General features: G+C 33.3%; 2 protein-coding genes and 1 non-coding gene across 4 annotated transcripts; all 3 read right to left on the reverse strand.

The window, feature by feature from the left end:
• Positions 1–238: 238 nt before the first annotated feature.
• LOC127062302 (ovarian-specific serine/threonine-protein kinase Lok-like) lies at positions 239–4,325 on the reverse strand. Its single transcript, XM_050990260.1, has 7 exons — positions 2,133–4,325; positions 1,742–2,017; positions 1,401–1,657; positions 1,101–1,304; positions 853–1,026; positions 606–770; positions 239–465 (listed from the first exon to the last, which is right to left on the reverse strand). The coding sequence occupies exons 1-7, from the start codon at positions 2,293–2,295 to the stop codon at positions 247–249; spliced, it is 1,458 nt and encodes a 485-aa protein (XP_050846217.1). The 5' UTR covers positions 2,296–4,325; the 3' UTR covers positions 239–246.
• Positions 4,326–4,475: 150 nt separating this feature from the next.
• Positions 4,476–16,568, reverse strand: LOC127062305 (lissencephaly-1 homolog). Of its 2 annotated transcripts, none has more exons than XM_050990267.1 (7): positions 16,401–16,568; positions 11,268–11,417; positions 7,990–8,143; positions 7,626–7,832; positions 7,060–7,470; positions 6,597–6,945; positions 4,476–6,479 (listed from the first exon to the last, which is right to left on the reverse strand). In XM_050990267.1, the coding sequence occupies exons 2-7, from the start codon at positions 11,303–11,305 to the stop codon at positions 6,406–6,408; spliced, it is 1,233 nt and encodes a 410-aa protein (XP_050846224.1). In that variant the 5' UTR covers positions 11,306–11,417; positions 16,401–16,568; the 3' UTR covers positions 4,476–6,405. The 2 variants fall into 2 exon arrangements, with proteins under 2 accessions (XP_050846224.1, XP_050846225.1); XM_050990268.1 differs by lacking the exon at positions 16,401–16,568 and adding an exon at positions 16,031–16,198.
• Positions 16,569–17,358: 790 nt separating this feature from the next.
• Trnar-acg (transfer RNA arginine (anticodon ACG)) lies at positions 17,359–17,431 on the reverse strand. Its single transcript has one exon. It is a non-coding gene; the product is annotated as a tRNA-Arg (tRNA).
• Positions 17,432–18,153: the final 722 nt, after the last annotated feature.

The following is an 18,153-nucleotide window of genomic DNA, read 5'->3' on the forward strand; positions in this document are numbered from 1 at the left end:
TTTGTTTTTTATATTACATACTATATATATTCACCACTATATTTATATAGACCAGTACTATTTATATATAGAAGAAACATACAAATATTACAACAAAATCATTTAATAATAGAAAAAGGTAAACGTATTACGCTATTCCTTGCGTGATTAACATAATTCTTTTATTTTAAAAAAGTCAATACTCTCTTCATTATTTGTACTAATAATTACATAGACCCGCTAGCAGACTGTATTTAGTCAAAATATTTATAAGTCTATTCTTGGTCGTTTCAACAGACCTGCATGCGTGTCATGTTTATATCTATCATCTGTAAGTAAATTTACAGGAGGGCAGTTCTCGTCCTTACCATAATTAATTAATGAATGTACAGTATTACGCATAAAACGATCTTGTAGCCAAGGATGTAATAACACCTGCTTGATGGTAATTCGTTTCTTAGGGTCTACTGTCATCATACGTTTGATCTAAAAACCAAACCTTTTTTTTTTAATATAATTCTACATTTTTTTATCTGTATTGTTACATTAAATGTATACATATAAATTTTCGAACTCTTTTTTTTTCAAATGTCCTATTCAATAAAACGAAAATCACTAATTCTTACCAAATCAATAGCTTTATCCGATACATGTCCAAATCTAGAACTTGGAAACCCATAAAGTCCTCTTTTTATTTGATCTTGCAAAGTAACTTCTTTACATGTAATGTTAAATGGAACTGCTCCACTTAAACAAGCATATAAAATTACACCTAGACTCCATATATCTACCTAAAATTAATAAGTACGTAAAACATATTTCAATTATAGATCAGCATTTAAAAATAAAAATGTTGAAATATATAAGTCATACTTTGTTTGTATATGAACCACGTCCACCCGTTAACAATATCTCAGGTGCTACATACATTGGTGTTCCACAAAATGTTTTCATCATGGTTTGCGCGTCAACTAATTTTGACAAACCAAAGTCCGATACTTTAGCTAAAGTTATATCTGCATTGCTTGCCAATAATATATTTTCAGGCTATGATTGTTTAACAAAAAATATATACATATAAAAATATTATTACACATATTTACATATATCAAATAACTAACCTTTAAGTCTCTATGGGTGATACCACATTCATGAAGGTAATGAACTGCCAATACAACTTGATAAAATATCAGTTTGGTATGATTTTCTGTTAATCTGCCCCTACTTGTTATCCTTTCAAATAGTTCTCCACCTTCCATTAATTCAAGAACAATATATACAGTGCTTGGAGTATCTACAATTTCTTCCATACGAATCACACATGGCTATAATATATTGATTTTTCTTATTAATTAAATTTCATTCACAAAACTAATAATACAAATGTTTAAAAGAAGAAGAATATTATTGTATTAACTTACATGCCTCAAAGCTTTCAAAATCCTAACTTCATTCATGATTTTTTCAGGATCATTTAAACCGTGCTTATATCCATTTGAATTACTCACTGCTTTGACTATAGTTTTCATCGCAAACTTTTTACAACCATTTTTAGTAAATACCATTTTTACTTCTCCACCAGCACCTGAACCTAGTTTACGTGAAACTGCATATTTGCTCTTTAATTCCATAGGCAATTCATTACCCTCAAATGCAGTTGTACTCATGAATATATATACTAAGATATAACATTGTTAATTAATAATATCTATATGTTTATATAATACAAACATTTGTAATTATAAAAAGCATTAATATCTACCTGCAAAATAAGGTTGTGCAAGAGATATCACATCATTACTTTCTAATACTACTCGTTTACGATTTCCAACTCTTTCTTTATTAACAAAAGTTCCATTATGACTAAGATCTTCCAGATACACTACTGAATCATTAGTGTTTTCACCAATATATTCTCTGATTATCCTAAAATGCACTTTACTTATTACACTCACCCACTTAGCTCTAAATTCTTTAGAATTCACACAAATATCACAACTCTCTGCACGACCGAGAGTATATTCGTCCTTAGTCATTTCTGTTGAAAAAATAAAGTTGATCGTATTAATTATACGAAAATTTAATATATATGATTATATATATATATATATATATATATATATATATATATATAAAAGGAAATATAAATTTACCTAAAGGTTTAAAAGGAAGCTTGTTTGGACATAATCTTCCCCAAATAGTCACAGTTTTTTGTTGTGAAACAGGTAAATCTTGAGACTGCGTGAGAGCCACAGCGTCTATGTTTTGTGTATCAGGTAAGGACAAAGATATGGAGTCTTGCGATAACATGTTCATATCTTTTTGATGATATTCGAACAATCGAACAATGTATAAATAACAAATATATCTTTGAATAATTATTACGTGTTACTTTTTTCACTTTTACAAAAACATACGTAATAATTTAATACACACAAAATACATGAATAAGATTAACCCATTATATGATATTTTTTATTAAACGCACGTAAATTAAACAAAATATTTTTATTGTACATATACGCTAGAGAACGAAAAATATATTTAATTTAATAAAATACAATTGTGTGGAAAGAAAGACTACGCGCGTTGGCTCAATTCATCGATACCGGGAAACGATGTACTTTACTTCACAACAATGATCACGTGTAACTGACAACACAACCACACATTACAAATAGTTAGGTCGAAGAAACATTGTTGTGTTAGTGACTGTTCATGAATACGAAGCTTCCTCTTTTCTTTTTATTCGTTACGCGTTGGAAACTTTACTACGTTAACAGAGTAGGAATAACAAAGGAAAATCCACACTGAAAGCATTTCCAACATTCGTAGTCATCTACGATTGGTTAACAAATTATTTGAAAAAAATTGATTTTACTATTGTTTATATTTTTATATGCGTGATTACATGTATATCCGTATACATATATTTTAATTTATAAATCGGCCGTATATATTTGATCAGTAGATTACTATAAATATTTATATCGTAATTCAATAATCACTGATGTTTCCATAGAACGTTCCTGATTGGTCCATACTGTCGAATACAATTAAGCATATGAACAAAACGTACTTATTATTTGATGCACAAATAAAAATTCTTCACTCTCTTTACATTTATAAAGCGAGTAATATAGTTGTCTTGATAAAATTATTATATTATAATTCTTTTTTCTAAAATAATATCAAATTCTAGAGTAAAAAAGTAACAGCACCATCTTACGGCAATTTACATTACTAAATAATCAAATAAAGCAAATAAAACATTTAAAAGTTTTAATAAATTTCAATTTAAAATATGAACTGCTGATGAAAATATTGAAATTTTTAGCAATATAAATAAATTATTGAAATTATTTTTTATATCTTTGATATCAATATGTTAAAATTAATTTTATTTCTATCCTTTTGTTTTTTATATTTAGTTTTTAAATATTATTTCTCTTTCTCTCTCTCTCTTTCTCCCTCTTCCTCTCCCTCTCAATAGAGTAAGAATTATTAATTTAATTTAAAAATATTTTCAAGAACATACATATATTATAAAGGATGAATAATACTTTATTATCATTCTACGATCTGCAACATTATTAAAACTGGTAGAAAAATGGAATCACTAAAGCTAGATAACGAGTCATGAAAAGCAACTACAACATAATTTTATTACATTAACCATACGTAGACACAAATATTAAGTGCTCAATATGCGTATAGTTTCATTGTATGCTTATAACAATATATTGCTAGCCCTTCTTTATCACACTCTGGAATACTGTTATCAAGTGCATATATACATATACATTTGCATGTGATTGTATGTGTACATATGTATATAGTGCATATTTAAGTTTTATTATATTTGTGATCTTAAGATAAAAGAAGAAAAAGAAAATAAAAAATATGTTTGTTTAACTTCAATATTTTAATAAATATTTTTGTTTTTTTTTCCGATGAGAGAAATGAATAAAGCATAAAGCTTAAATTAAAATGATACTTAAATGAATGTAAGTTGTAATAAAACTAGATTTTGTATTTTCTCCATGGTATTAAAAATACTACGTAGTAAAGCGACACGATTTTACAAGTTAAACGTGCACCAAAATCCACAGATGCAGCTTAATACTATAACTCTTTTTTCTCGCATATAAATAATGGCAAAGTGATACGTGTTAGAGTACAAAGATAAATATTACACACAATACAAAAGTTAAATTCTGTGTATTATTTACGAAATTATATGCCATTTTAAAGCAGTACCGTGTCGTATTTTCGATAAATATTAAAAGTAATTCCATGCATTTCTTGAAGGAACTAAAAGGTAGTAAGAAAATAATAAAAACTATGGAATAAGAAGGTAATATTCACTTAAGTTCTTCTTTCTTTCTTCATTATTACTCTACTATTTCTTTTTCATAGCTGATAGTTTTATTTAAATTAAAATAACCATTATTATTAAGAATAGTATGAAATATAGGTAATATAGATCTTACGACTCAGTGACAACTTCGTTTATTGTTCATCAAAATAATTTAGTACCACATTAATTGAGGGGTATTTTTCCCAGGAGTAAATCTGATTAAAAGGTGAACAAGGGAGAAACAGTAGGAAAAGGTTGCAGACATCAGTGTACTGTTTGAAAAATCACCCTTAATTAAGCATCGTCATAATGGTATCCATATTGTACACTTACATACAAATGCAAGTACATACGAATGCAAGAAAATATGTATGTGTCAGTGTGTCGTCCAACCATACATTTGAATTGCGATTATTTTTCTATTTTTTCCTTCATCTATATCATGTCTGAACTACTGCTAATAGTGGTTAAAACTAAGTATACAACTAGCACTTTTCATTTTGGAACCCACACGTTGAATTATGCGCTTTCGATCTTCAGTATGAATATGCATTCCATTTAATAAATATAGTCAAATCGATGGGAAATTCTTTGACTATGCTTTGCATTTTTTTACTTAATTGTCCTCGATAGGTTATTATTATTAATGCACATTGATTGGATGCTAAGCGCTGAGCAAAAGCTTATATTTTTCTTTTTTATTCTCTACTTTGAGCACACGTTAAATTTGACCAGAGTTCAACCATTTTTCTTGTGCTTCCCACTCGAACAAAAATATTATAAAAATTGTCCATATTTAATCTTTCGGCCATATTATTGACTTAAATTTGCACAATATATTATATCTTATTTTCTGATTGTATTCACTTTATCTGTGTGCACATTTGAGTACGTTTATGCAACTCAAAAGTAAACATCACACTGGTAGGAAACAATTCCCAATATATTGAATATATTTGCGCAGTTATTATATTGAAAAACAAGCGATGTTTAAATAGAAGAATTTTTTATCGAGGTAATTGTCCCTTCACAGTGCGTGTCATTTGTTTCAAATCGAATATCTAATGCAGTGGATTTTATCTCCTGTGACGACATGCAGCAGGGTATCTCAATGGCATACTACCTACTACAGTTTTCAAACTAATCCGTGGTAGTTGAATCGTTGGCATTCAATATATTGCACTCAGCAAGGTATGCCACTGCTTTTTTGTATATGAGTAAAGATGGAGCAGCATCCCATTTTGAATTGCCAAAAATAGTCGAGGAGAGTGCATAAAATAATTACAAAGCCTTGTTCTCATAGGTGACGACACAGTTGTCATTTTCATCACCATTACAAGAGTCAAAGAGATTCGTTCGAAATGGTAAAGAGTATGAACCGAGGAGGACGACAATATCCTTTATTTTATACTCAGTACCGCATCTCTGATATTTTAATAAATATCGATAATACCTGAAAAAGAGAAAGAGAGAAATAGGGCTGGGGCTTAAAGGGAATAAGAGAAAACGAGGGAGTAGGTTGGGGTGGGGTAGGGGGGTATAAAAAGGCAGTCACTGACATAAAATTTTGCACTACGTAGAAAGAAATATATACAGAATCCTGTCTTTGTTCTCGCATTTAGTTAAAGGAATAAATTCCTTCGGTTCAAACACAATAGTGCTGTAAATTGTGTAATATCCTCCTCGAGAGATGAGCCTATATTTTGGCAGTTACGCTGCCCTCAAGTACACTCTCCTCGATTAGTGCAGTTCGTTACCGTAAAACGATATATAATATTAATAATTACTAATCGTACTTTATTATAAATTAATTAAAGAGCTCTTAGTCGTACGCGTATGTGTATATAATAATAATAATAATAATAATAATAATAATAATAATTAATAATAATAATAATAATAATAATAATAATAATAATAATAATAATTAATATTAATAATAGTGTATGTACGATAGCTTTTGGAGCAGCTTACTCTTTCGGCCATTTCCATCGAACTGGACGCGCGTTTTATCTTCTTCGCTCTTCATGTTTATGAAGTTCCAAAGAAACTGTAAAATTGGGTGACTAGCGACACTCCCAGATCTTCACCGTTTGATCTACGCTACCGGTGACCACGTATGGATGATTCTTGTGAAAATCTAAAGGTAAAACGGAGAAAATAATTTTGCCGCATTTGACAGGGACAAATGTATCTCGTTAAGTATAAAATCTCTGAAATATCAAACAAAACAAAAAAAAAGAATCTTTATATTTACCGACAGAGGTGCAAAAATGAACATGCGCTTCGAGGGTTTTCATCGCCCTCTTATAACGCGTATCCCATACTCGGAGTGTCTTGTCGTCAGAAGCACTGACGATGAACTTTCCACCAGGATGAAAAACGATTCCGCGTACCCAGTTGTCATGTCCGAGAAGTGAAAAAAGGCATACACCGGCACCAATATCCCAAACGCGAATGGTCTTATCTCGAGAACCGGACGCAAGGAAGGGACCTTCGTGGGCTCCTTTATTATCCGCTCCTGCTGCTGCATTGATCGATGCTCTTGCACTTTCTGGTGCCCATGCGATACATTCAACGACGTGGTCATGGTCTCTTAGTTCGACCTTTATTAAGAAAATGTCGTAATGTTTTTTTACTTGGTAAAATAATTTATAAGCAGGGTATGTTGCTATAAGATAAGAGATTTAATAACGCAATAAAAATCGTATATTATATACCTTTGTCTCTTTCGTTGCTATATGCCACACTCTCACTGTTTGGTCGTTTGAGCAGCTAGCAATGAGCTCGCCACAGGGACTAACTCGTGCCATTCTAACCCATTCTCTGTGACCCGTCAATGTTTTTACGCAATAACCCGTCGCCACCTCCCACATCTTGATCGTCTTGTCCCTAGAGGCGCTTACTACAAAATCACCTTGCGGAACAAATGCTACAGAGCTTACGTTATGATCATGGCCTTGCATAGTTTTGACACATGCGAAAGATTGATGAAAGTCCCACAATTTAATGGACATGTCCGCGCTGCAGGAAACTAATAGCTTTCCCGAAACGTCGAATGAGATATCCTGTACGCTGTCAGTATGGCCTTTCAATGTTCTTTCAAATTCTCCGCTTTCAAAATCCCATACCTTGAATCAAACGAATATACATTTATTATAACCTTTCTCCCCTCATTTAAAGTTTCTTCTATTTAAAAAAAAGAAAGAGAAAAGAAAATGATACAAGAAAAAAAAGAAAAAACCCAAAACATTTTGCTCGCACATATATTTCTATTATTATTTACCTTTATGGTGGCATCTTCGCTAGCGGATACTATAAGACTAAATACAGGATGGAAAATAACTCTATTAATTGGTGCTCTGTGTCCAGTAAGACAAAATTTCTCTGGCGGCCTCGGTATCCATTCAGATGGCGATCTTTTACCTCGCGTTGGTGCACCTTCGATGAATTCTTTTTCTGCTTCTGAGAGCTTCGATTCTAATTCCATTACCTATAAATACGGATAATAATAATAATTAATGAAAGATATATCGCATAAAGCGTTAACAATATCATCCATTTGGATTGATTTATCGATTCGATGCGAAAAAAAAGAAAGAAAAAAAAGAAGGGGGAATCATTGTCCTATCGAACGAAAATTAAATTACCTTCTTCTGTAATCGTATGACCGATGTCCATTTTTTCTCGAGGAGACCTCCGTATTTCCTTTCGACCTCTCCCGGCATGTCGGCTTCTTTTTTAAATGCTTCCAATGCATCTTGATATCCATTGGTGCTAAGGTAATCTGCGATCGCCTTATTTCTATATACGAAAAAAGAGATATTGTTCAATTCAATAACAAATTTTTAATTATTTGTAATTATTTTTTGATCGCATAAATATTATTTTAAGGTCATACTCTAACATTTCTATACAAATAGAATTAACATTTAATATTTTCACATTTACGATGCCAACAACATTATATACGTATATAACGGTACAGAAAAGCCATTTATACGTCGTAGTCGTCGATGGTTAATGCTAACGTTCGTGAACACAATGGAAGAAACTTGCAGGTTGGAATATACGTGGGAAAGGGATTGAAAGATAGACATAGTCAGGCACATAGGGTGAAAGACCTTAAGTCGGTTACATTTGTCTCTATTCACCTGTCTCACCGTTAGCAATGTATGCTATTACGTTATACATATGTACATATGTGTCATCACTTTTTTCTTTTTCTTTTTTTTTTTTTTTTATTTATTTTTTCACCGTTCTCCACGTGCGTATGTATATATGCGTATCTTCCTCAACGCGGCATGTAAAGTTTAAAGATCGAGGAAATAGGCGTATTGACATGTGTATTGTATAGATATATATGTATATTTATACATATATGTATGTATGTATTAGATTGGCCTATAATGTATAATGTCGCAATTTTTAACACATATTTTATATCTAAAAGAAAGGCTGCACATTTAGCTTTTTTTTTTTTTTTTGAAATGTTTACTGAAAATTTAAAATATTATTTTATAGTATACTGTAACGTTGTTCATTTACATATAAGATATATCAAATTTTAACATTACTTCTTGGTCGACCCAATATATATGATAATATCTCTGTATACACCATGTTACTTCTGAGAAAAGATCATCGAAACGTATTCATCGTTAGATTTTCAAAGATATATATAATAAAGAAAAGATAATATCTGCTCGATACTTATTTGAGAATATGAGAGAGATCAGGATTATCGCTGACGTCATAGAATACCTTACGTCACTTATAATCTCTAAGAGTGTGAAGAATGCGAAACTAAAAATGACATTTCTATTTATTCAGAAATCTTATTCCAAACAAACCAAGATATTCCATAAGATTTCCAGTGAATTTCTCTTTGCGAACAGTCAGAAAGAGAAAGAGAGAGAGAGAAAGGGAGAATAAAAATATTCGATTCATACTTCGATGATTGCGATGAGATATATAAGTTTTTAGAGCAACCATGCGTACAAAGAAAAGAATCATAGCAATAAATAAAAAAAGAAAGGTCTAGGGAGTCAATTACATTTAGGATGAAGAGAGAAAAAAGAATGAAATGGAACGAGGAAAAGAAGTGAAAAGAAAAAAAGAAAAAAGAAAATAGAAAAATGTATGAATGTAACGAGAGACACGAATCGATGCGCAAGTTCTCCTTTTCTGCCTCATTTTAATCTCTCGTCCCTCGACTAGTTTCTCTCTTCCTCTTTTCTCCCCCTCATCTTTCTCTCTCTCTCCTTCTCTCTCTTCCTCTTCATCCCCCGTGTACGTGTCTCAGTTTCTCGCTCGTCCTGCTGCTGCCTAGCTGTTCGCTGAGCCACGCCGACTCATTTCGCACGTTATCGATCGTGTATACTGCGCTTGCTCGAGACTATTCCCTACTATCTCTCCCCCCAACCCACCCCACCCCACCCCACTCCACTGAACTCCACCCCCTCCTCAATATTTTTCCCTTCCAACTGACTACCCTTCGGCTATTCTCCTAGCGCGGATCTACGATTAATTTGACGTCATCGGAAATAGTCTCTCTCTCTCTCTCTCTCTTTCTCTCCTCTCTCTCTCTCTCTCTTTCTCTCCTCTCTCTCTCTTACGTATCGATTGATTCTCTGATCGAAATTAAAGATGAAGGTTACGTCGACCGTGTGACCAATCGGTCGACGGAGAAAACATTAGAAATTGATGCAATTTAATGCAATGGTATATATAAACTGATCGTGATTTATTTCATCCATTTATATTAAATATTATCTGATTAATTTTTTTTTATAGATTCGAACTAGTCATCTCTATCTCTCTCTCTCTCTCTTTCTCTTTTTAACGCAAGCGAAACTAAGAACGTAGAGGGTTAAAAAAGGGAGAGAATACGGTCTCGTTTTCCTTCTCCTTCGTAGTGGCAGGTTTCCTCGATTGATCCAGGCCACCGTCTGCACGCACTAGCGTGCAACCACCCCCACTCTCCATCTCTCTTTCTCTCTCTCTCTCTTTCTCTTCTCATTTAACTGCATAGACAGAATGAACGAAAGAGAGAGATAGGACGATGGCAGGAAAGACAGAAGGAGGCGAGAAACTACTACAGCTCGCCTACTCCGGAGAAAGGCATTGTTCTCTCTTTTAAAACAACAGCCTGAAATACTGCACCGTGCGAAGCCGTATATAAAGGCAGACCGGTACCCCGTCCTGGCCCCACTATAATGTGAAAAATCTTCTAAGAGACTCTAAAGTATTAGGGCTAAGGTTGTAGCACTTTCGAATAATTCAATAATCTGACATTTTATAAGGACTCTGAATGCTATCAACCAACTTCGATTCCAAATGCTTCCTTCTTTGTATTGTTCTTCAATATTTAAGCTTGTTAATGTCCAATTCGAATGTAACTATGAGTCATCCACAAATAGATGAAATATAAAATGGACGAGATGAGAGAAGAGAATATTGTCAATAACTTACAAATCATCCATCATCCTCTGAGACAGTAAATCTATAGTTTTTCAATTTTTAAACTTACTAATGTCTATAATTTGAACGTAATAATGGATCGTCCTCAAACAAATGAAATATAAAGTGACGGAAATGAGAGGAGAGAATATCGTCAATATTTTACAATTCCATCCTCTGATGTCGAGACAGCACATCTATAGTTTTTCAATTTTTAAGCTTACTAACGTCCAATTTCAATGTAACAATGGCTCGTCCTCGATTAGATGAAATATAAAATAGACAGACGAGAGGAGAGAACATTGTCAAAAACTTACAAATCCATCCTCCGACGTTGAGGCGGCATATCTATACATTTTCTAATTTTAAGCTCGCTAACGTCCAATTTGAACGTAATGGACCTTCCTCAAATATATGAAATATAAAATAGATGAAATGAGAAGAGAGAATATTATTAATAACTTACAACTCCTCCCTCTGACGTTGAGACAGCACCATTTTCATGATCCTTCGATTGTTTGTTGCCTTACTGGATTTTTCGATAATAATTCGGTTGAGCACGACTAGATTCTCCAGTCAGCTCTTGTTTTGTTCAGTGCCCTGCTCTCAGCATTGCCTGTAATACAACAAGAATGAATTAATTAATGAACGTAATGGGAAATGGAGGAGAATCATAAAAAAGATAAATAATAAAAACAAACAAACGAATAAATAAGAAAATAAATAAAGAGAGAAAAAAGAAAAGAGACCGCAGAAGATAAAGATAAGTAATATTGTTTCTGCGCGAAAGAATCTCTTCTTTTTCCTTCGATAAAATCTAGGGGGGAAAAACGAAAAAAAAAGAAAAGAAAAATGAAATTGATCTAGTTCGGAAATGTATAAGTAAGTCAGTGGTCAACGCGAAAAGAAAGTACTCGTTATCGCGTCATCGGCATGAACGATCGATTTAAATCGGGTCGATAATACTTCTCCTCGCGGGAGGTACGAAGAAGGTACGAAAGTGAAAGGGGGCGGTTATAATAAGTGGAGTACCGACCGAGTGAAGGCTCATAAGAGAAATAGCGAGAGCGAATGAGTGAACAAGGAGAGAGAGAGAGAGAGAGAGAGAGGGAAAGAGATTATTCCAAGCCACGTTCAAAACATAAGGTATCAAGAAACCAACGATAATTGTCACGATGTTTATAAGAATTAGTATCGGTACACATACATTATAAATATTCATGTAATTACTCATTTTTTTTGTATATATAGAAAAGAACGTCGCCATTTGAAAATAATAGAAGTATGATTTGAACTAGAGTTATGTGCCTGCGTACGTGCGTGTGTACGTACGTGTATGTGTGAAAGCATCTAGGCTAACTACTTACTTCGTGCATTTATTTACCTATATTAGCTTACGACATTGGAATTCCTTTGATATACTGGACATATCGAATGAATTATAATACCGTTTCGAAATGACCACTTTGTCCCTGTTCCGTAAGCATATGAATGGAAAAAGAGAATAAGAGAAAACGAGAAAAAGATAAAGAGAGAGAGAGAGAGAGAGAGAGAGAAAGAGAAGAGTAGATGAATAAAACACAGTACTTCTCATTCGATCTCCTCTCTTATCTTACAGAGAAGCTATATACGGTCGCCATTGCATTTCGAGTAAACCGGTATTGAAAACGATCCTGACACGAATAGAAAAGGGGTGCAGGGAACATAAGGGAATGACAGTGACCTTGCCGATTATTTCGGCTCGCATTTAGATTCCGCATTCATATAGGAAGTAATTTGCGTCAGTAAGAATTGAATATGTACATACACATATATACATAAAGATATGTACATTACACGTACATATATATATATACATAGATACGTCTATACGCGTCACCGGCACGCGATGATAGTAAGTCGAACAAGTCGCAAAATAAGGGAGACGAATACCAATCACCCCATTCGATCAGTGACTGAAAAAACTTGTTTCCCAGGTATATTATACTTTATCTTTTAATAAGACTTCCTTTTTTCTTTTTCTTTCACCGATTAAATGAAGGGTTTTTTTTTTTTCTAAGAGTAAATATCATTGATGTGAATTACGAGTAAAATTGAAAAGAATTGAAAAGGGTCAAAGTCAACAAAATAACATCTGATCACATCAGATAGAAAGAGATAGAAAGAGAAAGAAAGAGAAAGAGAGAGAAAGAGAAAGAGAGAGAAAGAGAGAGAATATTCTTAAAAATTTTTAAGTTAGAAAAAGAAATATAGTAGTAGGTAAAAGGCGATTGCGCTTTAGAAAGGGAAAAGAATAAGTGAAAGGACCTTGACAATCACCAAGAGGGATGCGAGTTAGGAGAGGTGCGTCTACGACGTATTCATTATTGGGCGTCGCGACGCTCGAACGACGCTGCCGCCGTCGCTGCCGCTGCCGCCGCCGCCGCCGCCGCCACCGCCGCCAACGACGACGACGACGACGACGATGACGACGACGACGACGACGACCACGACGACGACGACGACGCCCAATCGATACACTACCATCACCCATGGTCCGCCTCCCCTCCGTCGCAACATGTATATTTCGCTTCTCGTTCAAATATTCATATCGTTCTCTTTCCGACTTCTCGATCGGACTTCACAAACCGCGACTTCGCGAAAGAGGTCATGATCGGCATTACCAATTTTCTTCTTTTTTTCTTTTTTTTTTTTTCTTTCTTTTTTTAGACGTGAAGAAGCCTAATCGATTATTAATTATACTCTATATTATATTACTTTATATATCCGAATTATATCAATACTATCGATTATTAATTTTATATATATATTGATAAGAGAGAAGAAGCACATCGTTATAAAAAATTTTCTTAGAGATAGACACAAAATAAAAAAATCACGTTTAAATTTGGCGCCACTTATACTTATCTACTAATAGGACAAAACGTTCTTCGTAAATAACATAAGTACACTTCTCATGCATTACTCATGACATTTTTGAAAGATAAAGACTAATAAGAATATCCTTCCAGAATTCTCTCTCTTTCTCTGTTTCTTCTTTCCCTCCGACTAATACGAACTCTAGTAACGAAGAAAATTAGAAAATATCGAAGAAATAAACTCGAAGAGACAAACTTCTTCGCACGAGTTGTACGGGATCTTACTACTCGAGAGTATTCTTCCGCATTCCAACGAGCGCGTTATATTATGTATATGTGTGTGTGTGTGTGTGTGTGTGTACATATATATATTTATATATATATGTATATATATATTTCTCAATCGGAATTTATAATAAGGATCGTTTTCGATTCAATACACCAATTCAAGAATAAGCATACTCTACTCGTACTATTCGAATAAATTTAATGACTCACGTACTTCAATAACAATAAAGAATATACATATAGATATTAGAATATGTATTAAAGTATTTCAATCCCTCCTTCTCTCTCTTTCTCTGTACATATCTATCTATTTATTTAGTTATACACGTGTTATCTTTCTGAAAAGGTTAGAAAATGTTGTTCAGCGAAACGCGGAACGTTTACTTCCTTCGTAAAGAGTTCTATGCTCGCGCTTCCGGGATCTTCGTAAGTCGAGAGAGGAGGCTTTGCCCTTCCTGACCTCGCACACACCTATTCGTACCTGTTGGCTACATTTTCTGCTAATAATTCTATTTACGTATATATATATATATATATCTGTGTATATCTCTCGAATTTTATTCAATAATACAAATTATTTATTTCAATACGAGCAATGATACATTTCGAACAAAAAAAAAAAGAAAGAAAAGAAAAGTGAAAAATAAATTAATAAAAATAAAATGTCCAATAAATATGCGCCATTACGATCGGACTGATCACGAGCTGTGATTGGCCGAGAGAGAACTCGTTCTCTTGGGGAATATCTTAAATCCAAGCGATCAATAAATCCACAGGAAAGAGAGAAAGAGAGAAAGAGATAGAGTTGTACATACTTCAAGACGTAACGCGAATTAAAATTCATTTAGTAAGAAAAAAAGAAAAAAAAAAAGAAAAAAGACTATAATCGATAGGCGCGTTCATATCATTAACATATCCCTTCTTTGCAGAATAAAAATATCACTTAAATAATGAATGTTACATGTCTTCTTATCGATAAGAATATGACGATGATGATGATTTCTTTATACATTTTTTTTCTTTTTCTTTTTACGTGTAATCGATACTTATGATTGATACAATCTTTGAATTGTTTTGTGCTTATCAAAAATGCATGTGATTGGAAGTACTTATATATGTATGTATGCATGGAGATATATATATATATATATGTGTGTGTGTATACACACGACACGCACACGCACGCACGCACGCACGTAAATATGTAACACTTGAAGTAAATCGAAGAAATCACAAACTCGTTGTTTGAGGAGCATCGACACCGACAGAATTGACCGTCCTTGATAATAGAAAGATAACTATCACGATAAACATGTTAAGAGAAAGAGAGAGAGAGAGAGAGAGAGAGAGAGAGAGAGAGAGAGAGAGAAAGATAGAGATAAATATATTAACGATCAAAAATTCGCAAGAGACTTTACGCCGGTTTTACGACGTAGAGAAGAAAGATAGACAGTACCTCGAAAATGCTCGTGGTAGTGAAATTTGAATCGATAATATTCTAAAAACTGTCAGTAAGCAAAATATTCTTTTTCAAAGCGAGAAGCACTTCTTATTTCTTTTCGAGCAATCGTCGATGAAAAATATTTCCATAGCGGTCTGAAAGATTTTTCTTTCTTTTTGAAATTGTTACTTTCGATGATATATCGACAATTAATACAAGTTTGGAAATTTAAAGATGCGATTGATTAACAGCTGATCGTGAAGAAAGAATTAGAAAACGAACGGAGAGAGAGAAGGAGAGAGAGAGAGAGAGAGAAAGAGAGAGGGAGAAAAGAGGCGAAGACAGAGGCTGTCAAAAACTGGCGGTTTTTAACAGAAACCTCTTCGATAAAAGCACGTAAGTGTTGGAAGAATGAAATAAAGAGAATAAGGACAAAGAACAACACTGCACGTGTTTAAGATGAAACTTCGAAACATAGTACAAAGGTTCTCTCACTCGACTTCTTCGCCAAAAGACGAGTCCATATCGTCACACTACGCAAGCGGTCGTTCGCAAAAAAAAATCAATTCGAAGTGACGTACAACGTGTATGGTTGCTTAATCGGACGATTCGAATGAATTAAGGAGCGTTAAACTAACGTACCCGCGTCAGAATCGCTCGTTGATGATGATATTGCGACACGTCAAAATGTGCGACCGTTTTGAACCGTTCGTACGAGCCAACCGTTTGTTGTAAATCGTGAACGGCCATTTTGCCAGGACCCGTCACACGTCTCTTCGTGCTCTTCTCACTCTATCTCCCTCTCTCTCTCTTACACATATATACAGTATACACTCTCCTTCTCTGTAACGTTTCTCCCTCTCTATCTCTCTCTTTCTTTCTCTCTCTATCTCTCTCTCTCTCTCTCTCTCTTTCTATCTGTCTGTCCCGCTCGTATTTTGTTGGAGATCGTTTGTAGCATCTACATCGCCGTTCATAAGAAATTCGTGCGTAACGGGTCGTAGGTACTCACGTATTTTTCCAGGGTGTTGTATTAACGATGGGATCCCTTAGATTCGAAAAATTCACGTGAAAACCCGGGCGAGCACAACCATCGAAAAACTCCTCGAGATCACTTCTGCGATCGGACTAGCCGCGAGGTGGCGCCTTGAAAGACTTCGCTCGGTCACGCATGCTCCTTGCCGCCGTGGGGGTCACGTGACACCGCGACCTGCCCGTTCCTTCACGATCTTTGTCGACGTTGCACGATGACAACCGATGTTCTGCAACGTTCGTTCCACAAAATCTTTTTTTATATTATTTACACCTACGCGATATATATATATGTATATATATATACACATATGCTTTTATATATCATGTTTCGTGCGTCGGTAATAAAGTTCCTTAACAGACAATGTTGCGTCCGTCGGTAATAAGATTTTTGCAGTTTGCAATTGGTTTCATACGTCGATAATGAGGTTTTGCAGTCTATGTAATGTTACGTATGTTGGTAATGAGTTTTCGCAGATTACGATGTTACATCAATAATGAAGTTTTTCGAATGCTATATAATAAATTCATTTGCCATATGCAATGTGTATCAAACCGCATGAGTGTGTATATATGTAAATGTATCTTCCGAATTACGATTTGATCTCATTCAATTTTTGAATTAGTTTCTAACAATTAAAATAAAAGACTAAAATATATACGATATATAATAAAGATAGAAGATAGATATTTTTTTTTTTTTTGATATATAAAAATTGATAAAAATTATTAGAAGCGTCATATTTACCCTATTATATTTAAAAGAGTAACACAATAAAAGATACAGAGATCACATTCGGATTCGAAGTATGAAAAATTAACACGAATTGCACTTTAATAAATAAATTTCTTCTTCTTGCTTATTTGTCATTATTTTCTTGCTTAAGTTTTTATTATTCTATTATTACAAATTATTTTAGTTACAAAAAAAACAATACCGATCCTGCCAGGATTCGAACCTGGAATCTTCTGATCCGTAGTCAGACGCGTTATCCGTTGCGCCACAGGACCATGTTACTTCTAATTTTAATTTTTTTTTATAATAAATAGGTTATAATACTATATTATATATTGATATATATAATTACTTTATTAATATTATTATTATATTAATTATTTTTTATTAAATAAATATATATTGTTACACATACAAATTATTTTTTTATATATAACAAAATACTATATGTAAAATTAAAAAAAAAGCGACTAAGATTTTGAATGTGAATTTTATTCTATATGAGAAAAGATCTCTTTATGAGCTATCGGATATTGTTACATTCTCTTTAACCCGTATTATATATCAGAAGCTATATGCTTAGTCAGATTCTAGGAAAATCAGAACTTACGTGTAAAGAGTTTGTATTCATTTCTGCAAACTATCATTCATAGATGATATAGAATGCATGGCATTGTTAATTTATTACATTATTCATCGGTTAAAAAATGTTCTCTGTTGTTAATATTGTCTCAATGAAAATTTGATCTAGACAGAAGATAAAGAATATAATGTTGAATTTTTTAAATAAAAGCCAATACATGCAAGTTATATCATTTTAGATTCTTTATCGTACAATTTTGATAACTTTACAAAAGTTCACAACAAAAAAGAAATGAAATTATTATCATTAAAATTGATTAAGAAATCACGAAATTTTATCATGATCATCCATGCTTGTATCGTCATCGTTCATGAGTGTGTTATAATCGTTATGATCGTTTTAATACAATTATAT

Source organism: Vespula vulgaris, chromosome 3 (assembly GCF_905475345.1).
Source record: "Vespula vulgaris chromosome 3, iyVesVulg1.1, whole genome shotgun sequence".
NCBI lineage: Eukaryota > Metazoa > Arthropoda > Insecta > Hymenoptera > Vespidae > Vespula > Vespula vulgaris.

Bases quoted from the DNA above. Each gene is read 5' to 3' on its own strand.
- LOC127062302 (XM_050990260.1), bottom strand. From the start codon at position 2,295: ATGAACATGTTATCGCAAGACTCCATATCTTTGTCCTTACCTGATACA. The intron at 2,018-2,132 runs GTAAATTTATAT...TTTTTTCAACAG, and splicing joins GCTTCCTTTTAAACCTTTAG to AAATGACTAAGGACGAATAT. The intron at 1,658-1,741 runs GTAGATATTAAT...GTTATATCTTAG, and splicing joins TGCACAACCTTATTTTGCAG to TATATATATTCATGAGTACA.
- LOC127062305 (XM_050990267.1), bottom strand. From the start codon at position 11,305: ATGAAAATGGTGCTGTCTCAACGTCAGAGGGAGGAGTT. The intron at 8,144-11,267 runs GTAAGTTATTAA...TTTCGTATATAG, and splicing joins CAACGTCAGAGGGAGGAGTT to AAATAAGGCGATCGCAGATT. The intron at 6,480-6,596 runs GTAAATATAAAG...TTTTACCTTTAG, and splicing joins TCATTTTTGCACCTCTGTCG to ATTTTCACAAGAATCATCCA.